The sequence below is a fragment of the Rana temporaria genome, chromosome 2 (assembly GCF_905171775.1).
Source record: "Rana temporaria chromosome 2, aRanTem1.1, whole genome shotgun sequence".
NCBI classification, from domain to species: domain Eukaryota; kingdom Metazoa; phylum Chordata; class Amphibia; order Anura; family Ranidae; genus Rana; species Rana temporaria.
This window is the reverse complement of record NC_053490.1, coordinates 217,430,598-217,454,499: the sequence shown is the minus strand read 5'-3', so window position 1 is coordinate 217,454,499 and position 23,902 is coordinate 217,430,598. Positions and strand designations below refer to the sequence as shown.

At 44.5% G+C, this 23,902-nt stretch overlaps 1 protein-coding gene across 1 annotated transcript in view; it reads right to left on the bottom strand.

The window, feature by feature from the left end:
* Nucleotides 1-20,702, bottom strand: part of RNF149 (ring finger protein 149) — a 57,818-nt gene extending 37,116 nt beyond the window's left edge. Inside the window, exon 1 of the mRNA XM_040336432.1 lies at nt 20,021-20,702. Coding sequence (XP_040192366.1) covers nt 20,021-20,453 — 433 coding nt within the window. The 5' untranslated portion in view covers nt 20,454-20,702. The remainder of the gene's footprint in view (nt 1-20,020) is intronic.
* Nucleotides 20,703-23,902: the final 3,200 nt, after the last annotated feature.

The window sequence follows — 23,902 nt, the reverse complement described above, 5'->3', positions numbered from 1 at the left end:
GCTATTAGGACCATTTGCTGACAATTTTTATTTCATATTTAGAGAAGGGTGACCTTAATACGATACCATTAAGTGGTTTGATTTTATGACTAAGTGCCTCAATTATGTGTTCAGTCTTCACCAGGATTATTATTATTATATAGAAAATGAACACCGCTTAACCATTAGCAATCAATCAGTAGCTGAAAATAGCAGCCTTGACTATGTATTGAAAGTTTCAGTAACCTTACAGGGTTGAAGGATGACAAGGAATTCACCACAAGGAAATATGGAGAATCTTGCAATACTCAGCAGTAAGACAATGGACTTGGCATAAGTTGCCATGTGAAATATGAAATCAGTAATTTCAATAGATTAAGGCTTACCTGTAGGTGCAATAAATATCTCCTAAACCTCCACGGTTTAGGAGATATTTACTAAAATCACGGGCGCCGGCGCACTTTACCAACGACGATCGTTCCGATCCAAAGGAAGGCCGTGCCATTGCGACTCCGGCCAATCACAGCTCCGGAGCCGCGATACCCGGAAGTAACGGCTGCCTGAGCGGTGTACGACGGGCTTCGATCGGAGGCAAGTATGCAGGGTTTTTTGCCTTTACTTCCTCTTTAAACATAGTTACCAAGAACCCCAACTGTAGAAGGGCTACCCCAATTTACAGGATTCAAAAATATTGGGTCTATCAGAAATTATATACTTGCCCAAATATAGCCAAGATTTCAGCTCGTTTCAGACTGTTTTGCGAACATTTAGTTCTCAAATCTTTCCCACCACGGTTCCGTGCTCATCAATGTAGTAGGGAGCCAGAAGTTAGGCTGCCTGCTCTACTTGTAGTGCAAAGTAGATTTGCCTTGCGTAAATAACACCTAAAGAGTCTACAAAGATAGTCACATAGTGGATGATGTGGTTGAAAATTAAAAGAGATAACAGCTTTATTGAAAAACAGTAAATTGCAATAAACAAAAACAATTACCTTCACCTGCCTGCTCTACGTATGAAAAGATCCTGAAGCCATCAGGAAGAAAAAAAATCCCCATAAGGGTCTGATTTAGAGAGCCCCCCAATGGAGGAGGCAGAAGACTTCAAACTGCCGATGGTGCAGTCGGAGCAGCACGCCGGACATCGCCAACATGAAGTGATGTTGGACCGACTCACCACAGCGAGGTCTGGGATGGAACGCAGATGCAGTAGTCATGACAATGCGTTTCAGGCGTGGCCCTTTATTAAATCCTTGATCATTAACAAAAAATGGAATACACCACTTTTTCTCTTACAGGAGTACTTTGTAGTTTTATTTTATCTGTATGTGTTGGAGTGATGTAATTTTGGCACAGACAATAAAAAGCAAAATCGGCTATCGAACGCATTGTACCAACGACCCGAAAATCCCATTTTCATATCGTGGATACAGGCCTCTAGATGTTACAACGTGATTCTATAGCCTCCTTTAGGTGGACTTAAAGTGGCAATGCATGCAAAAACTAAAACCCCTGCATCATAAGACTTGGCGCACCAGCACAAACTGCATCGGAGCTTCAGTGGTTCCACAATAAGGTGTTTTTTTTTATACCACCTTACTTCAGGGTCCGGCGGTCTTCCCACCCCCCCCCCCCCCACTGGTTTCAGCTGTGACAGCTGGTCCCTATGGAATTCTTGCTGGTCTCCCACCCCCACAAAAATCACATTTAATGCAGGATCGTTGTGTGGACGCAAATTATAACGGTCTAGAACTGCCTTGAGTTTTGCCCATCTACAGTATTGATGGGATATTGAAGGGCTTATGCTTCCCAGTGGCCCATTATACCTTGGGCGCTGGTGTGCAGTGTTAAGGGAGCAGTGCCAATGCGTTGTAAACAATTTTTTGTTTTTTTTAATCAACATTAGTACATTGTAACAATCTGAATCTGTATTATTAGCCTTTTGTGCCACATCTTAGAATTCACAACGCATGTGGTATGTCAAGTTTGGCCAATGAAAACCTGGTCTCTCCCCTCCATTCTTTTCTTTAGGGGTCTCAACTACCATTCCATTAACAGAATGTATAGTTATGCCACCCAACAGTGAACCACTTCCATGATAAATGACCAGGAGTCCCCAACCCCTCCCAATTCTCTATCCTAACAAAGGTTCATCAGAGCAAAAAGTAGGAGAAAGTATTGTTACATGGCCAGAAACCGGTAGCAGGGATAAGTTTTCTTCACTCTTATACGGTCAGATATCACCACTGGGGGTGGATAGAGCATTCAAGCACTGGGACATAGGGTAGGTCTAGGGACACCAGGATTTCAAATCATGAAACAGTCCTGCAGTAATCCCATTGGATGATAGGTTCTGTCGGATTTCTTCCACAGCTGGCAATAAAATACTGTGTAAATAAGGCTTTACAACATTTCCTACGGTATTGCTGCAGGACTGTCCTGGGATTTGAACCAAAATCTGGGACCCCACAGACATGCAAGTGGACTACAGAGAGCATGAGAACAGGCAAATATCTTACCTGCAAGATAATACCCAACTATAGAGGTTTTGTTATATGCACATCCTATGTGTCATTTACAGGTGAAACTCGAAACATTTGAATATCGTGAAAAAGTTCATTTCACTAATGCAACTTAAAAGGTGAAACTAATATATGTGATAGACTTGTTACATGCAAAGCAATATAGTTCAAGCCGTGATTTGTCAGAATTGTGATTATGGTTTACAGCTCATGAAAACCCAAAATCCACAATCTCAGAAAATTAGAATATTGTGAAAAGGTGCAATATTCTAGGCTCAAAGTGTCCCACTCTAATCAGCCAATTAAGCCAAAACACCTGCAAAGGGTTCCTGAACCTTTAAATGGTCTCTCAGTCTGTGATTCCTACAGAACCAATCATAGGAAATGTGCAGAAAACCATCATTGACACCCTCCATAAAGGAGGGAAAGCCTCAAAAAAGGTAATTGCAAAAGAAGTTGGATGTTCCCAAAGTGCTGTATCAAAGCACATTAATAGAAAAGTTATGTGGAAGGGAAAACCGTGGAAGAAAAAAGCGCACAAGCAGCAGGGATGACCGCAGCCTGGAGAGCATGGTCAGGAAAAGGCCATTCAAAAGTAAAGGACTTTCACAAGGAGGGGGCCGAGGTTGGAGTCAGAGCATCAAGAGTCACCACACACAGAGGGATCCTGAACATGGGCTTTAAATGTCATATTCCTCTGGTCAAGCCACTCCTGAGCAACAAACAACGTCAGAAGCATCTTACCTGATCTAAAGAAACACACACCTGGTCTGTTGCTCAGTTCATGAATGTCCTATTTTCTGATGAGAGCAAATTTTGTATCTCATTTGGAAACCAAGGAGCCAGAGTATGGAGGAAGAATGGAGAGGCACACACTGCAAGATGCTTGAAGTCCAGTGTGAAGTTTTCACAGTCTGTGTTGATTTGGGGAGCCATGTCATCTGCTGGTGTTAGTCCACTGTGCTTCATTAAGTCCAGGGTCAACGCAGCATTCTACCAGGAGATTTTAGAGAACTTCATGCTTCCTTCTACAGACGAGCTCTATGGGGATCCCGACTTCATTTTCCAGCAGGACTTGGCACCTGCCCACACTCCCAAAAGCACGCAAACCTGGTTCAATGACCGTGGGATTACTGTGCTTGATTGGCCAGCTAACTCGCCTGACCTGAACCCCATAGAGAATCTATGGGGCATTGCCAAGAGAAAGATGAGAGACATGAGACCGAACAATGCAGAGGTAAACGCCCCTATTGAAGCATCCTGGTCTTCCATAACACCTCAGCAGTGCCACAGGCTGATCGCTTCCATGCCACGCCGCATTGAGGCAGTAATTGCTGCAAAAGGGGCCCAAACCAAGTACTGAGTACATATGCATGCTTAGAACAATATCGGACCTCCTGAAAAGTATAAGTACAATCATTGTTATATTAATTGCATGTAATATTCCAATTTTTTTTGCTGTGGCATGTTTATTTTGTGATCCATTTTAATTAAAAGAAAATTTTTGCAGTGCGGCTGTCCAAGTTTCCTTCGTATTTTTGCATCACTATTGCATTGCTGGCACCCATGGTTTGGTTCCAGTGAGGAGGTTCTTTGAAGACTTCCGAGCGGTTACTTTCTCTCAGCACTGAGCCGGAGGATCCAATTGGCTGTCCGTCAAGACACTGGACAATCCTCGACCCAAATTAAGGCCCTTACTGGTGCTGACTGCAGCCCCATAACCATCACGTAGCATCGGAGACTGAAGGGCTTCAAAAACAAAAAACTTCTTCAAAAACCTCATCTCCTTGAACACCACAGAACTGCTAGTTTGGACCGATGGTTTCCAACGTTACTGGCATGACAAGCAGATCACACCTGAGATGTTTTCTACGTGCCACAGTGGAGGGGGCACCATAATGGTCTGGGGTGCTTTTTCCTTCAGTGGAACAATGAAGCTTCAGGAAGTGCAGGGGCGTCAAACGGCCGCTGGCTATGTCCAGATGTTGCAAAGAGCATTCCTCATGACTGAGGGCCCTCATCTGTGTGGTAACGACTGGGTTTTTCATCAGGACAACGCTACAGTACACAATGCCCGCAGGACAAGGGACTTCTTCCAGGAGAATATCACTCTTTTGGCCCATTCTGCATGTTCCCCTGATCTAAATCCAATTGAGAACCTTTGGGGATGGATGGCAAGGAAAGTTTACAAAAATGGACAACAGTTCCAGACAGTAGATGGCCTTTGTGCGGCTGTCTTCACCACTTGGAGAAATGTTCCCACTCACCTCTTGGAAACGCTTGCATCAAACGTGTCGAATTTTTTTTTTTAAGTGATCAACAATAACGGCGGAGCTACTCATTACTGAGTTCATGTTTGGAAGTTGGATTTCTGTTTTGGAGTTTTTTTTGGAGGTGTGGTCCTGAACTTTTGATCAGCTGAAAAACAGCCTGTTTCAGTTTATTCGTTGTTTTCATTAAATTGAATGCTCAAAAAATGTTTTTGTCTCACTCTCATTTCTTCTTGTTGAAGCTTTACTTGGAACCTTGTTAAGATCCAACAATGTAAAATATGATTTTTTGCCATTTTTCAAGTGGTCTCAAACTTTTGATCAGGACTGTACATTAGTTTATCCTTTTTAAGTTGCATTAGTGAAATAAATTATCTTTTGCACGATATTCACATTTTTTGAGTTTCACCTGTATATATAGAACATTGCTGAGAATTTGAAATTCAGAATAAAACCCTGTAAAACCCTGCTGTCAGCTGAATATTTTATTAGTAGCATTTGCCATCGAGTTGACATGCAGGCATACAGGTAAACGAATCCCTGACACTGGTGTCGAAGACAGACACTGAAACTGCTATGATCCCCATTCTGTTATTCAAAGCTGAAATCCAATGACACAAGGAACCAGCGGCATTAGCCCAATCCTAGCTATCATATGAATAGATTCTCCAGACACAGAATGGTTAGCTGGTGAACTGCACAGTCTGATAACAGATACAGTCGTCACCAACAACCAGCTCCCTAAGGTTCCGTATGACCTGCCAGGAGAAAACGTAACTGTGCAATCCCTAATGCGCACACACACACACCTTATATAGGATACGGATACTCCACACAGCTATAATTTCTGGTGTGTGCAGAAGGTTACTAAGAAAAGGTTCAAAAAACCATGTTGTACAGTACACCTCAATCAGATTATAGATTGGGTTTCCTGAAAGAAGTACGCAGGCGTGTGTGGTCACCACCCATTGTTACTGTGGAAAACAAGTATATTTATAACCGTGACTTAACCCTGTGCTTTATACAACATAAGCCTCAGTCCACAAAAAAAAGGGGCTAGTTTACCATCTTGCCTAAAAATGTATGATTCTTTAACTCTTTCTTAGAAGGGCACTGCCACTTATCTTGCACTTCGGAGGGCTGACCCAATCAGTAATCTTCAGCTTTACGGGTCTATTCACACTTGTGTGTTGCAGGGAGAAAGCGGTATTGGGTTGTACTGGCACACTTAGGTGGATAACTTTAAATCACAGGGCCCCATAATATTATTATTAATATCTAGCTGACCCATTTAGCAAGGGTTCATTCACACCACAATGCAGTGAGGTGCAGTGCACATATATTCATGTGTTGACACCAGATGCAGCTTGCTGTATTAGACAGTACATTCAAAATGAATGGGCAGCAAAGCACATCCAGACACAAAAATTGAGGTGTGGTTCGTATTTTACAGCAGTGTAACACACAAGAAACTATGCCTTGTTCTGCACTGCAGTGTGATCTGGAAGTGTGTTGAGGTGCCAATCATGAATGGCATCACAGCACCCCAAACATACGTGCCTCACTGCAGGATAAAGATTTGAAGGGGCCCTAAGCAGCTGACTCTTTCAGTATGTGACTGGCACTTTTATTAAGCAACGGGTTCTTTGTGGATTGATACTGCAAATCTGTCAACCAAGTAAACAGTGTGGGATACGGGGGGGGGGTCGACCAATATTGTTATTGCAAGGCTGATACCGATTCCGCCTTTCAGGCCAATATTCTGTACAGGCTGGCACCCTGCTTTTGGCACGGTACACCCTGCTGTGGCTGGTGTGTCCTCTCTGGTCCATTTCCGCCATTTCATGGTGTGCACTGTCCGGGGCGAGGGAGCCTTTGCCCTATCTAGATAGAAGCTAGGACTCGGTCAGACTCGTTTACAGGCCCAGTGCGATGAAGCGCGTGGTGCAACATACTTCATGACATTACGTGCATGCGCCGTGCACTGGGACTGCAGTCAGTGCACTGCAAACCACCTGAGTCCTGGCTTCTACCCTGGCCGATAACATAGTAGGCCCCAAAAAGATGGTTTCTGCAGCAGGGGGAGAATATCGGTAAGTTTCTGACCAATACCGATTCTTTGAAAATTCACAAATATCGTCCATAATAAAATCGGCCACTCCGATTATCAGCTGATCCCTAGTGTGGAATACACCATTTCACCAGCCTCAGTCAGGACAAAGACATGTAGGTTGTTCGACCTGTCCTTACCTAACCTGGATGCCTATCATTAACTCCATGGCAGCCATTTCATGTATATGGACCAGGCCAGCTCTCCCTGTACACTGGCCTGCCCCAAAGCAGACCCTCCATCAGTCTGAGACCAGCCAATGTACAGCTAGAAAACAAAATAACTCATTTTTGGATGAAGGTATTTAACATTTTATCCTGTCTACATCCACGAATTCAGGTCAAAGAACTATGACCCAGATGTTTCCTTACTGCTTTTCTTTTGTTTGTTTCCAATCTGCTTTGTCTGTCATCTCCCTTGTGGACAAACATTCCAAAAGCAACTTTATTAAAACATCTTGTAGACGTGTACAGGAAATCAAAAGTAAGCACAGTGAGAAAACTGAAAACAACACTAAAGTGCATCGGATTCTCAGCCCCTCTCGCTGTAGCTGTCAGATCGGCTGAGGGAACTGCAGCAGTCACGTGAGCGCCAAGTGGTGCTCTAAAATAAAGTATAAAACTGCATTTTTTTTTATAAATGACGTACACTGGGGACTGCATGAACATAAAGTGGGTTTAAAACCACTTTAAGGTTAGTTTCATCATTGCCATTACTTTGATTTCCTGTTCACTACCCAACAATGCTTTTGTAAAGACTTGCGCAACAGAATGTGAACTAGCCACTTCCTTACTGGGCACTTAAACCCCCTTCCTGCCCAAAGGACTTTTTGCGATTCGGCACTGCGTCGCTTTAACTGACAATTGCGCGGTCGTGCGACGTGGCTCCCAAACAAAATTGACGTCCTTTTTTTCCCACAAATGGAGCTTTCTTTTGGTGGTATTTGATCACCTCTGCGGTTTTTATTTTTTGCGCTATAAACAAAAATAGAGCGACAATTTTGAAGAAAAAAAAAAATTGTTTTACTTGTTGCTATAATAAATAGCTCAATTTTTTTTAATTTTTTTTTCCTCAGTCTAGGCCGATACGTATTCTACATATTTTTAGTAAAAAAAAAAAAAAAAAATCGCAATAAGCGACTGGTTTGCGCAAAAGTTATAGCGCCTACAAAATAAGGGACAGAATTATTATTTTTATTTTTTTTTACTAGTAATGGCGGCGATCTACGATTTTTATTGCGACTGCGACATTATGGCGGACACATCGGACACTTTTGACACATTTTTGGCACCATTCACATTTATACTGCAATCAGTGCTATAAATATGCATTAATTACTGTATAAATGTGACTGGCAGGGAAGGGGTTAACACTAGGAGGTGAGGAAGGGGTTAAATGTATTACCTATAAAGTGTTCTAACTGTGGGGGAAGGGGGGTGACCGATCTGTGTCTCTATGTACAAGAGACACAGATCGGTCTCCTCTCTCCCTGACAGCACGCTGTCATTGTGAGAGCCGGCAATGAGAGATGATCTCATATGTTTACATATGAGATCATCTCTCATTGGCCGCACAGATCGCCTACCGAACGGCCACTCCGATTGGCCGTTCACGGCGATCTGTGATTGGCTGTGTCCAAGGGACACGGCCAGCACAGAAGTTCCCCGCTGCGCGCCCCAGAGAAGTAGAAGCACCCTGCGGCCGTATATAGTCGTACGGCCGTCGGGAAGTGGCTAGAAGTAGGCCTTGTGTACACAAGATGTTTTAAACACAACTTTTAGAGGCATTTTGCATCACACCCTTCATGCACACATGAAAAAAAAAAAAAAAAAAAAAAAAAAAAGTTCAGAAAAAAAAAACGCCTTCCAGCGGAAAAAAAAAAAAAAAGTAAAGATTGACATGCCTAAAAAAAAAAAAAAAAAAAAAAAAAAAAAAAAAAGCACATATGGACGCACTTTGGTACTAGGACATTCATTCCAATGTTCAATTAATATTCTAGCGAATGGTTACTGGTTGTTACTGTTCAGTGTTTGTGTGTCGGCCCTGCGTGGCCTCAGTAGGGGTAGGTATGTTGCCTACCTTGTTTTGTGGTGTTTGTATGAAAACTCAATAAAAAGAATAAAAAAAAAAAAAATAAAAAATATTCTAGCGAATGGAATGGATGCCCAAGCACTTGACGCACCTAAATACGGCTGCAACCAACTTAGTTGGCCGATTGTTTTGATTAATCGATTAATAACCTTTAAAAAAAGTGTGGTGTATAAAATTAAATATGTAAAAATAAAAATAAAATAAAAAAAAGCAAATGTATTTTTGAATATCTATAGGCAGTGGTAAATATTAATAATCAAACTATATGGTTAGGGAGCAAAATCTCTAATCCACTCTGTTATTCTCAGACAGAAGAGATATATTGTATATACTATTAGAGCAGTGGTTCTCAACCTGGGAGTCGGGACCCCTTGGGGGGGTCGAATGAGGATTTGCCAGGGGTCACCAATCTCTTGGCTGTTCCTGAAGCCCAACTGCTCTCCCAGCCTTTTTGCGGCTGCCCAGCAGGGCTGTTCCTGGAGCCAACCGTTCAGTTCACGGCATGGCTGGGGGGCAGAGTCTAGAGATCAGCTGACTAGTGAAGAATGTGAAGTGGGAGGGGCTGGAGGAGACCCTATCTCCTGATTTCGGCATAGGTGTCACTGCTGCAAGACACCACACTAAAGCCAGAGACACAGTGAGTAACACTACCTGTGATTATAGTTGCCATTAAAAGTCCCCACTACAGTTCTCAGATCAGCAGATGACCTTAATCACAAGCACCTAAGTTGGCTGATCAGAACCCCCCCCACAGAATTGCCACTCATCCCAACTCCCCGCCAGCACTGCCACTGATCCCATTCCCCCCACCAGGGAGCGAGAGGAGAAATAAAAATAGAGAATAGATGGAAGGGAGACGAAAAGGGGGAGAGGAACAAAGAAAAAGGGAGAGAAAGAATAAGAGAACAAAACGGCTAGAGAGAGAGAAAGTGGAAATAAACAAGAAATGAGCATAGAAAGAGATAAAAGGGAAAGAAAGGAAAACAAAGGTGAAAGAGTGGTAAATCCTAAAATGTACCATAAGGGGTTTTAAATCTGTACGAATGTAAGGGACACAGAAAGCACTTAATGTCCATGCGTTAGGGGCGCAAATTACTTGTCTTGCCTTGGGTGCCAACAACCCACGCTACAAAAATTATTTTATGGTTAGGGGTCCCCACAACATGAGAAATTTTATCAAGGGGTGACAGCACTGAAAAGGTTGAGAACCTCTGTATTAGAGGTTGAACCTGGTAAATATCAGACTCAGAGATCAAATTTTTTTTAATTAAAAAAAAGGAAAAAAAAAAAAAAAAAAGTTAGACTGTTTAGCAGATTTTCAAACCGAACTGCAATATATTTATGCTGGCTATACAAAAACATGTATTTTTTTCCCTCAAAAATATTAATTTTAAGACTGTTGGTTTGATTTTCTAATTAGTGGGGTTGAATCAACGTTCGTTTTCAACCACAGTGACAACAAATAGAAAACTTCTCGGTCAAAGGAATTTTCAGACAGTGTTTGTGGTTTTCGTTCAGAAATGACATTAATTTTAAAACAGAATGTTAAAAGCAAGAAAATTTCAATGCCGAATTATCCGATCGTGGGTATACAAGTTTGTCGGAACAAAATACAAAAGTACAAACACGCATGCTCAGAAGCAATGCTAACCATAGCACAACATTAGCAGAAGTTGCCCAAAGGGTGGCGCTAAAGAATTGAAAAACAACGTAGCTTTCCATTTGTTGGCTGACAAAGTTTTGCCATCTGTATGCAGAACAAGTTCATGGCCAACGCCCTTCGGACAAAGCAGTGGAATGGTGTCCGATGGAAATCCGATCGTGTGTACGAGGCTATAAGCTGGTTTCACACTGATGTGAATTTGATGTGGAGCGCACTGGAAAAGGGTCCTGTGAGTATTCGGCTCAGTTTCAGATGTGAATTCAAAACTAAAATTCTGACCCAAATCCCACCTGAAATGGTGAAGAGGCATGCACTGGACCACCTGCTGCGAGCTGCGGCCACAGCAGGTGTGAGCTCAGCCTTAGATGGTGGTAGTAGGTGCGATGCAGCTAGCAAACATAAACCTACAGCAGGGGTGCCCAACCTTTTGAAAAGCGAGGGCCACTTAAGCAACTTGGTAACCAGTCACGGGCCACAAAGAGCGGAGCGGGTGGATGACAGGTCATGGCTACTCTATAGGTCCTCCGATCTGCCCAGATGGAAGGGGACAAATTCCCATTTCCCATTTGTGCTTTGGATTGGAGGTAGGCGGGCGTAAATGGACATCTGTCACTCTGTAGAGGTGAATTGAGGGTCCCATTTGGTCGGGCTGATCGTGTGAAAGGGGCCTAAGACTGCGGTCTACCCACACCGTGAGTGCAGCGTAGTGCTCCGGTGTCCATCGTGCGGGTTAGCTGAACTTTGCTATAGACTCCCCCTGTGGCAAAGCCGGCCCTGTGGAGGACGCAACGGTTTATGGGGCACTGGTCCACAGCCCCTTTCTTCCTCTACCACCAGCTTCATTCATAACACCGATGTGCTGCGGTCTACCCACACGGCAGGTGCAGCATAGTGCACCTGTGTCCATCTTGCGGGTTAGCTGAACTTTGTTATAGACTCCCCCTGTGGCAAAGCCGGCACTGTAGAGAAAAAATAAATAAAAAATAAGCTTGGGGCTCTGGTACACAGTCACCTTCTTCCTCTACCACCAGCTTCGTTCACAACAATGATGCTGTGGTATGGCTGGTACGCAACCTGCGATCTGGGCTTGCCAACCCACTATTCCAGAGCAGAAGGTTGCGGGCCACATCAAAGGGCTCTGCGGGCCACCCCTGACCTACAGTCTCAGTGACCATTACAGCCACAGTAGGAGATCAAGTCTGCATGTCCAATTACCATCCGCTGCCTATGGCTGGCCAGCTTGAATGAAACTAGAAATTAAAGGGGGTTGTAAAGTCAGAAGGTACATTATATATATATATATATAATTTCTTATTGCATCCTAGTGGTGCAACGGATCGTCATTGATCCAAGATTCGAACGGGTCAACATGTTCGGATCAGCACACCACACGATTGGCGAATTGAGCTCCTAGGAAAGGCTGCGGCTTTGGCCTAGCTCCGGAGCAGCAGACAATTTAGTACACCTGGCAGCGGCCTAGGTGAGCTCCCCTCGTGCGTGCGGACGTCGTCATCACCCGCTTGCTGGTAAGAGCAGACAATCTTCCTATACAGTGGGGGGGAGATGTGGACATTAGCAATATCCACATCTCCCCCCACTGTAATATAATATTACAGTTGGGGGAGATGCAGACATTACAGTTGGGGGAGATGCAGACATTACAGTTGCAATTCTAAAAGTTACACTCAAAATCACATGACTTTGGAGTCGGACTAGTGTTAACAGAGCCTCCAGTGTGAACAGAGGGGTGTAATAGAAATAGCTTTGCAGTGTGACACAGACACTGTGGTAACATCCAAAATATGTACCTTGGCTACCAGATAGCATGTATTGTCTAAAAAAATAAAACACTATGCACTGTTCTTATTAAGCAACTCAGTCTAAGCCAGACTGCCATTTTGTAAAAGCCAAATGACAGCTGCAAAGAAAAGAAAAAAAGAATATACATAAATATTTGCCTTTACACTGATATTTAGTATCATTGGCAACTAAGGCACGGTATACCACATGCAGTTTCAGTGTGTTTATACACATTTGCCATTTTAAATGGATTGTAAAAATCATACATGCGTTTTTATTGTCATTCTTTCCATGAGTCTGAAGGCATTTGAAAGCCAAACTGTAGCATGTACAGATTTAGTGCAGCCGTGTGAACTAACCCCATCGCCTCCTGTCATTTTACTAGTGTTAAATGCATGACATTCTAAAACCCGCACGAATGTGAAAAAAAAGTCTCCTGGCAACAAAATGACAGAAACACAATTCAGCAATACAAAACAGCATTCTTGTTTCCAGCCTGCAGAGCGTAAATTATGGCTTTGCAAGACCAACTTGACAGACCTCCTAATTATGGCAAAAAACGACAAACAAATCTATATATATGCAACACACACACACACACATATTCATATATGCAGGTTTGTTTTCTATGGAAAAAGTCCAGCCAACAGAATATATGAAAACAGGGTGACGAAAGGATTGCCACACACAACGACCAGCCTCTGGTGTCATTTGATTTCTCAGTCTGAATTTCTAGTCTAGCTTATATTTTGTTAAAGCGGTTGCACGCCCTTACTAGCTTATTAAAGGATCACTAAAGGAAAAAAAAATTGCTGAAATGACTGTTTACAGGGTATAGAGACATAAAAGTTATACGATTCCTTTTAAAAATGATTAAAATAGATTAGATTAAATTCAATCATATAATGTGCCTACAGTTTCACTTTCGTTTTTAAACTGGTTTCATGTTTATGTGAAGTAAAGAGACCCACAGAACAAAAACAAATCCAGGGCAGTGTTTTGTTTTTAAAATGAATCTGATCGGTTCTGGGAAGTTTTAGACACACAGTAATGACAGCTTAGACCATCGTGAAAAGCTCCCAGTACGGTTGTTATAAGGAAACGGACAACCAGGAAGTGTGGAGATCAGAGCAGTTTAACAGCAACATCAAAGCAAAAACGAGCAATGAGGACATGAAACCAGTACTGCAGTAAGGTAAAGGAAGCTATTTAGGTAAAAAAAAAAAAAAAAATTCCTTTAGGGATCCTTTAAGAAATACCTTAGAACAAAGCGCCTGTACCGACTCCCGGTCACCGCTGAGGGAGCCAAAATGTTCCCTCTGTGATACTTCCGGGTTAGCGGCTCCATCGCTGTAAGTGGCCGCATGATGACGTCACTCCCGCGCATGCGCCGGAGTCCTCCATTCCGGCAAGTAACTGGATTTCAAGCATGATCCACCGGACCTTCAGAGTGCATGCGCCGCTGACATCAGCAGTTGCATGCAAGACGAATATCTCCTAAACCGTGCAGGTTTAAGAGATTCATTTTACCTACTAGTAAGCCTTATGCTTAGGTAAAAAAATAAAAAAACTTTACAAAGCAGAGGATACAACCACTTTAAGCAACTTAATTAAGTAGCTGTATTTAACCTGTTTCTCAGCACAAGTATTTTAAATGACGGATACTTTAGTCCTAGAAACCACGCACAAATGGTCTCTTGGTTCACAGCCAGTCATCTGACTAGCGTTCAACAAGTATGGTCGGTTAATCCTTAAAAAACAAGTATTTCCTTGCTTTGTAAGCCGGCCATGACATCACTCTCGCACGTGCGCCGTAGTAGTAATGACCACCAATACAGAAATGGCCCTTTGTTCCAAGTTCTAGATGAAGCAGCTTCCCTGCTGCATGGTAACCACAGGGAGCCACTTACTTGGCGCCGGCAACATTTATAATGCCTTATATTTTCTTCCATTAATGCAAGGAAATCTTTGATTGGAAGAGGTGGAGAGGCAGAGGCAACGATGTCCCAATATCCATCTCACCCAAATCAGATATTGCTTCTAGTACAGGAGCTGAAAGACCAGGACGATTACTGAAGTAGGGACAACTTCTATGCAGATCCTCTGCTTCCAGTGGTACCACAGGTATGGCATATGAATACAGTAAAACCTTGGTTTGAGAGCATTTTGCAAGACAAGCAAAAAGTTAATACATTTTGTCTTGATATACAAGTGATGTCTTGATATAAGAGAAGTGTCATGTCACTATCGAGTATAAAAAAAAAAAGGAGAGGAGACTAAGTGTAGCAATATGGTTACATTTAGGGTCTTTTCACACTAGCGGACCGTTCGTCCGTTCATTACAAGTCCGTTAACGGACTTGTAATTAATCCCTATGGGATCGCGTCCGTTAGCGGATGGAGCATCCGCTAGCGTCCGTCGGGATCCGCTTTTGCGAACGGAAGAAACCCTATTTTTCTTCCGTTCGGCGGAACGGATCGGATGCAGACGGACAGACGGTCCGTCTGCATCCGATCCCCCATAGGGGAGAGCGGAGCAGAGACAGGGCGGTCTCTGCAATGTGTGCGGGGACCGCCCTATCCGCCGACAGCTCAGCGGGGAAGACGGAGGATCCCCGCTGAGCTTTGGCGGACACACGGAGCGGACACAGAAACGGTCCGCTCCGTGTGAAAGGACCCTTAATGAAGGTACAACATTTAGCAACTTATTGCTACACTTAGAGGTGCCTCTCTTTGATATATGCTTTCATATACAAGTGCTTTGATATACAAGCATGTCTCTGGAATGAATTATGCTCGCAAACCAAGGTTTTACTGTACTTACATTACATCCAAGCTGGACCAATGTAACTATAGCTTTAAAAACAAGGAGGTGATTCTAACTGAAAGCCATAACAGTAAAAGCTTCTATCTGACCTGCCTATAAGCCATCCATTGTAAACAATACAACACACACACACACACACACACACATCTGACATTACTAATAATATCAATCATGTTATTAGTAAACACATGAGCTTTGACAAATCTGGAATTTACATCCTGCTTGCTAGTCTCTTCTTAATCCCAGATTTATCTATTAGTATTTACTGGTCTATCCACAATGGGTACAAGTGAAGACCAGTACTGTGCCCTGTATATCAGGTATACAGCAGAGACTACAACACACACACACACACTTATCCAGGGGACACTATTGCAACACAATTACTCAGTACTATGAGCCAACTTCCACTAAGGTCTGTGAAAAGTCTTACACCACAATGCAGCTCTAGTGTCACGAAACACTCCACAGAAAGTTAAAACAAATCTGACAAAACCAGATCTTGTCTAATAAAAAAGGAAGGATCAATAACACTACACACCTATAAAACGCACAGAGGGTAGGACAGCTTGGGTATCTCAACCCCTCCAGTACCTGGATCACTTTTATGAGCTCAGCTCAATGCAAACACTTCCTTCTATAGCCCTGCTAAAGATCTGATTAGCATGGATGGAGGAAGATTGTTCTGTCACCCCCATCCCAGACAAACATCAGAGGTTGACTAATCCCCTACTGTGGCGATTGTATTCTGACAGTCCATACATGCAGCTGTCAGAGTACCCAAATAGTAATTGCAACTGACTGGCTGCATCACTGCCCAAGCAACAATATCTGCCCAGCATCTTCAATCTTCACATCAAAGTCTGGCAAGCTGGGTGGATCAAATGTTGGCTAAATCAACAGGAAATGGCCAGAATCTGATCCGAGTATAGTCCCACCTCTTACCTCAAGGGACCACGTAGTCTACTTGTTCTACATGCTTGTTGGTAGATGTAAAAGATCGTAAAATCAAATTGTAATGTGCATGCTGAGCATTAAACAGATTGTGGGTTGTGTGGATAATGTAATTCCTGCCACCGTCCCTTTAAATGGTTCCAAATACTCAGGGTGCGTTAAAGACCTGTGCTCATGTGACCACTATGACATGATCAGAAGCTGGTCCCACAAAGTGATTGTAAAGGCTTTTTAAAATAATAATAATAATAATAATAATAATAATAATAATAATAATAATAATAATAATAATAATAATAATAATAAAGGCTAATAGGCTTACCTGCTCCGTGCAATATTTAGCACAGAGCAGCCCCGAACCTCCTCTTTTGAGGTCCCTCACTGGTCATCTTGGCTCCTCCTCTTCAGTGTCTGCCCCTATAGCATAGCAGCAGATGTGTGTGTGTGTGTGTGTGTGTGTGTGGGGGGGGGGGGTTATTTAGAAATGAAGGGTCTAATTGTTATCATAGGTGTATTTTAAATGCTAGAAACAGAATATCAACCAAAAATACAGGGAAAAAAAAAAAAACACGACACAAATGTTATAAATGGAGTTGTAGTTCAGTGAGTAACATAAGTATTGAACCCCCTACCAACCAACAATAATTCTGGCTCCTACAGATTAGTCCTGTTAATTTAAAGCGGTAGTTCACCCCCCCCGACACATTTTACCATCGAGACAGGCATTGTAGCGCGAGCTACAGTATGCCTGTCCCGATTTTTTTAACCCCGGACTCACCTTGTAATCCGACATCGTAGATTTCGGCTCCCGCGGGGAATGGGCGTGCCTATGGAGAGGGAGGATGATTGACGGCCGGCCCTGGCACGTCACTCTCCCCGAAGACAGCCGGAGTAGGTCTCGGCTCTTCACGGCGCCTGCGCACAGGCTATGCGCACGCGTCGTGAAGACCAAGCCTATTTCGGCTATTTCCGGAGAAGCGTGACGCGCCAGAGCCGGCCGTCAATCATCCTCCGTCTCCATAGGCACGCCCATTCCCCGGTATCTTCGATCTACGACTACAAGGTGAGTACGGGGGTAAAAAATTCGGGACAGGCATACTGTAGCTCGCACTACAATGCCTGATTTTAAGGTAAAAGAAAAAAAATATTTTTTTTTTTGGTCGATAGGAGCACCTTCTTAAAGCGGGGGTTCACCCTAACAACAACTTATGTGTATAAAAGACACCTGTCCACAGGTTCTCTTTCTTCCATTCAAACCTCACTGTCATGGGCAAGACCAAAGAGCTGTCAAAGGATGTCGAGGACAAGATTATAGACCTGCACAAAGCTGGAATGGGCTACAAGACCATCAACAAGAAGCTTTGTGAGAAGGAGCGATTATTCCCAAATGGAAGAAATACTAAATAACTAATCGCCCTCAGTCCAGAGCTCAATGCAAGATTTCACCTCATTGGGAAAGGACGATCACTCCTACTACTATCAATCAAAGCCAGGCAGAGTCCTGCTGTCTGTGTCAATGGACTCGGGAATAGGCCTGTATGAGTTCCCCCAGGGAATGCAGGTCTTTTTTTTTTTGGGGATTTTTGGTTGATATTCTGTCTCTATAATTTAACCACATGAGGCCCGCGCTATAGCCGAATGACGGCTACAGCGCGGACCTAAAAATCCAACAGGACGTCAATTGACGTCCGCCCCTTTCCTCGTTCCCCAAGCGCACAGCGGGGAAACTGGCTGTGTCCTTGGGACACGGCCAGCACAATCACAGATCGCCATGAACGGCCAATCGGGGTGGCCGTTTGGTAGGCGATCTGTGCGGTCACAATGAGAGATGATCTCATATGTAAACATATGAGATAATTTCTCATTGCCGGTGATCTGTCGTGCTGGTTCCAGCTATCGTGGAAGTTCCAGCGCGAATGCGCAAGCTGATGTGCTGAGATGGTTCCAGCTATCGGGAAAGTTCCTTCAAGGACTGCGCAGGCGCAAACTTGCTGACGGAAATCTACGAACCGTGGCCGGCATCCAGGGCGACGTGGATTTCGAGGTAAGTGGCCAGTCGGCCTCACTGCGCTCGGACAGCTCGCTCGGCCTCCTGGCTCTTTTTTTAACATCCTCCAATCCACGGGGATGTTAAAGAATGAGCCTGGATGCCGGGCGAGGTTCGGAGATTTCTGTCGGCAAGTTTGCGCCTGCGCAGTCATTGAAGGAAATTCCCCGTTAGGGGAACATTAAGGACAAGTCACTGGCTCTCACAGAGACAGCGTCCTGTCAGAGAGAGAGGAGACCGATCTGTGTCTCTTGTACATAGGGACACAGATCAGTCACCTCCCCAGTCACCCCCCTTCCCCCACAGTTAGAACACTATGCAGGGTACACATTTAACCCCTTCCTTACCCCCTAGTGTTAACCCCTTCAATGCCAGTCACATTTATACAGTAATTAGTGCATATTTATAGCACTGATCGCAGTATAAATGTGAATGGCGCCAAAAATGTGTCTAAAGTGTCCGATGTGTCCGCCATAATGTCACAGTCCCAGAAGAAAAAAAAAAAAAAAAAAAAAAAACGCAGTTTGCCGCCATTACTAGTAAAAAAAAAAATAAGAATTCTGTCCCCTATTTTGTAGGCGCTATAACTTCGCTTATTGCCAAAAATATGTAGAATACGTATTGGCCTAGACTGAAAAAAATGTTTTTTTTTTTTTTTAATTGGGATATTTATTATAGCAACAAGTAAAAAATATTGTATTTTTTTTTCAAAATTGTCGTTCTTTTTTGTTTATAGCGCAAAAAATAAAAACCGCAGAGGATATCAAATACCACCAAAAGAAAGCTCTATTTGTGGGGGAAAAAAGGACATCAATTTTGTTTGGGAGCCACGTCGCACGACCGCGCAATTGTCAGTTAAAGCGACGCAGTGCCGGAAGCTGAAATTTCACCTGGGCAGGAGGGGGGGGGGGGGGGGTATATGTGCCCAGTAAGCAAGTGGGTAAAATACACCTATGATAAAAATTATAGACCCTTCATTTCTTTGTAAGTGGGCAAACTTACAAAATCTGCAGGGGGTCAAATAATTATATCCCCCACTGTATGCAAGTTAAACCGGAGTCCAACTGTTTATTTATTAAAAGTCAGCAGCTACAAAAAGTGTAGCTGCTGACTTTTAATAAACAGCCACTCACTTGTCCCAAGGTCCAGCAATTACTCGCTTTAACAGGGAGATGGAATGCCCACCCACCGTTGGTATCAATGGGGGGGGGGATAGGGCACCATTAACAATGTCAATGGGATTAATAGTGCCCCATTATTGGTATCCGTGGTAGTAGTAGTGCCCTGTCGTTGGTGTCAGTGGAAGGAATAGCGGCCCATCTTTGGCACCAATGGGAGGAATAGTGCCACATCATTGGTTGCTGGGCTGCATTATGGAGAACACTGTCCTATTGGGTTGGACTACACAGGCCAGCCTTTGCTCCCCATCAGCCTTGGCTGCCCTTGACCCTGCTGCTGGTTCTCCTTCCTTGGACCACTCTTGGTCAGTCCTGGCCACTGCAGACCAGGAACATCCCACAAGAGCTGCAGTTCTGGAGTTGCAATGACATCCAACCATTACAAAGTGGCCCTTGTCCAAATCAATCCCTACGCATTTCCATTTTTTATGGCTTCAGGGACAACATGTTCACCCACTTCCAGGTACCATTCTAATGTTATTGACTAGCTGTCAGAATGTGATGGGTGTCTAGAAAGAGAGCAGTGTTTCCATATACAGGTCAGACCCCCCTCCCCCTCACACACAGTGGGGGCCATGTCTTACCTAGGTGTGCCATGGGCACGGTGGCATTACCACTCTTGGCCTCGTTGTAGATGACCACAGCTGATGCCTTCCTGCGGGCAGCGTTCACCACCTTGTCCTTGAAGGTACACCCTCCTCGGGCTACCAGCGCTATCCAAGGCTCGCCCTCCTCCATAGCCCGGGGGCTCATACCGGGCACGACATAGTGGGTGTCGGGGTGGCAACCCTCCACATGGCCCGGCTCCCGAGGGAAGCCCACCAGCCCCTGTACGCTCTCCTTGGGCGAGCTGTCCCCATAGCGGCCGCTCTCGGTGGAGCCGTGCACCGTGCTGTTAGTGAGAGGCTCGGTGTATTCCGTACGGACCAGGGCGGTGAACCATTCCAGAGAGTGTGCTGAGGAGCCCGGCCATACAGCACAGTACAGCAGGCAGCAGACACACACCCAGCCCGACATCCTCCTCACACAATAGCTGGCCAAGGGCTGTCACCGAGCCTTCCTGGCCGGATCACCACACATAAGGGGGGGCTCCACACACTGGGGGGCGCTGTGTTGTTAGTAGCGACTTGCCCTGCTATCTCCCCTTCACCACCCAGCGCCAGCTCCGATCTCCGTCCTGTCACCGCTCTCCTCGGACAGGTACAACAAACATCACTCCGCCTCTATGATTCCACTTCCTCCCTTACACGGCTGGCTCCTCCCCTTCCTCCTCACAGGAAGCCCAGCCTTGTGTCAGCACGCTCTCATTTCACAACACCTCTGTGTCATCATCATGTGTATGCTGCAACACTTCCGGGACTCAGCACATAAACACAGTGCCAGAAACACCAGCATTCCTCCACCGCCCTCACATGACATTTAACCACTTCTCTACTGGGACAATGCTTTCATTTCTGCACACGTGTTTAAATACGTAACCCCCCTCCCAAAAAGTATATATTTTGTGAAAGCAGAGACCCTGGAAAGGAAAATGGCTGTAATTGCAATTCACAAGAAAAAATACACTAAAATGAACTTTACTCAACACAAACAGTATTATACCAGATTGTTTGGTAAAATATAAAAGATGAGATTGCATCAGGTAAATAGATACTGGACATGTCAGGTCCTAAAACTGTGCACGCCTGTAGAATCCAAAAAATTGCAACTGTGCACGCCTGTGGAATCCCAACTGTGCACGCCTGTGGAATCGCAACCGTGCACGCCTGTGGAATCGCAACTGAGCACGCCCGTGGAATCGCAACTGTGCACGCCTGTGGAATCGCAACTGTGCACGCCTGTGGAATCGCAACCGTGCATGCCTGTGGAATCGCAACCGTGCACGCCTGTGGAATCGCAAACGGGCACGCCTGTGGAATCGCAACCGTGCATGCCTGTGGAATCGCAACCGTGCACGCCTGTGGAATCGCAAACGGGCACGCCTGTGGAATCGCAAACGGGCACGCCTGTGGAATCCCAACTGTCCACGCTTGTGGAATCCCAACTGTGCACGCCTGTGGAATCCCAACTGAGCACGCCTGTGGAATCCCAACTGTGCACGCCTATGGAATCGCAACTGTGCATGCCTGTGGAATTGCAATTATCGCAACTGTGCACGCCTGAGGAATCACAACTGTGCACACATGTGGAATCGCAACTGTGCACGCCTGTGAAATCGCAACTGAGCACGCCTGTGGAATCCCAACTGAGCACGCCTGTGAAATCCCAACTGTGCACGCCTGTGAAATCCCAACTGTGCACGCCTGTGGAATTGCAATGATCGCAACTGTGCACGCCTGTGGAATTGCAATAGTCGCAACTGTGCACGCCTGTGGAATCCCAACTGTGCACGCCTGTGGAATCCCAATAATCGCAACTGTGGACGCCTGTGGAATCGCAATAGTCGCAACTGTGCACGCCTCTGGAATTGCAAATGTGCACGCCTGTGGAATCGCAACTGTGCACACCTGTGGAATCGCAATAATTACAACTCTGCACACCTGTGGAATCGCAATAATTACAACTGTGCACACCTGTGGAATCGCAATAATTACAACTCTGCACACCTGTGGAATCGCAATAATTGCAACTGTGCACGCCTGTGGAATCGCAATTGTGCACGCCTGTGGTATCATCTATTCTCTTTAACCACTTCCCAACCGCCCCATAGAAGACTTGCTGAAGTTCAAACCAAGTATTAGAATGGTGAAGAAAGAAGATTTATGTGACTTTGAACATGGCATGGTTGTTGGTGCCAGACAGGCTGGTCTGAGTATCAAAAACTGCTGATCTACTGGGATTTTCACGCACAACCATCTCTAGGGTTTACAGAGAATGTTCCGAAAAAGAGAAAGTATCCAGTAAGTGGCTGTTGTGTGGCTGAAAATGCCTTTAAAGATGATAGAAAGGAAACAGTAACACAAATAACCACTCGTTACAACCAAGGTATGCAGAATACCATCCCTGAACGCACAACACTTTGAACATTGAAGCAGATGCGCTACAGCAGCAGAAGACCACACCAAGTGCCCCTCTTATCAGCTAAGAATAGGAAACTGAGGCTAGAATTTGCAAAGGCTCACTAAAATTAGACAATAGAAGATTGGAAAAACATTGCCTGGTCTGAAGAGTCTTGATTCCAGCTGCGACATTTAGATGGTAGGGTCAGAATTTGGCACAAACAACATAAAAGTGTGGATCCATCCTGCCTTGTATCAACGGTTCAGACTGGTGGCGGTGTAATGGTGTGGGGCCTCCCAGCAATTAAGAGCCGCATTGTGGCCGTAAAAACACGCCGTGCAGGCTGGAAGAGGTTAAATTACCTTACCACTGGTTTCTTGAACATGACAATGAGTTCGCTGTACTCCAATGGCCTCCACAGTCACCAGATCTCAATCCAATAGAGCACCTTTGGGATGTGGTGGAACGGGAAATTCTCATCATGGATGTGCAACCGACAAATCTGCAGAAACTGTGTGATGCTATCATGTCAATATGGACCAAAATATCTGAGGAATGTTTCCAAGACCTTGTTGAATCTATGCCATGAAGAATTAAGGCAGTTCTGAAGGCAAAAGGGGGTCAAACCCCTGTACTAGCAAGATGTATGTAATAAAGTTGCCGGCGAGTGTATATACATAATTCTGCACTATTGTCTAGGGGGGCGCCTGCTCTGCTTGCACAGGCCGGAGATCTGCCTATGTAAATAAGGCAGAGCTCCGTTCTGACAGTGGAAAGTGATGGATTTTGTGTCATTGCAAAGCAGGGAATAAAATCCATCACTTCCCTTAGTAAAAGTAGTGCACAGTTTACACAAAAACACTGGTTAGGCACAGAAACCCATGATTAAGTCACGTGATGAGTGACGATACGCGTGGGGGAGGAGCCTACAGTGACAGACCATCGGATGTCTATCCCGAGTGAGGAGTCCACTTAACTGAGCGGCAACATACCCTGTCTATAGCATATGCAAGGATACGTGAGTGCACTAAGTGCAGCCTTTATCCATATCCACATGGTACAATATTGCGCTATGTTTTCTTCCCTCCTCTTTTGCATGTGACTGAATACAACTGGAAACATCTGATCGCTGCTGGAGGTTGTTGTAACCTGATCACACTGAAGTGAGAGTTGGCAATTAGGGAAGGAGCACTGCAGAATGACTGATTCATTATCAGGACTTTTTCATGATCTATTCACATTTATATTAAGAGTGTTTTTTCTGCACCAGGCTCAATTGCTTGAATATATATGTACGGCTCACACTGCACATGAGTTGATATGAGCGCATCACTATTATTTCATTTACTATTTGGTTAGGCACACAGTTAACCCTTTGATCGCCCTAGATGTTTAACCCTTCCCAGCCAGTGTCATTAGTACAGTGACAGTGCAAAATTTTAGCACTGATGACTGTATTAGTGTTG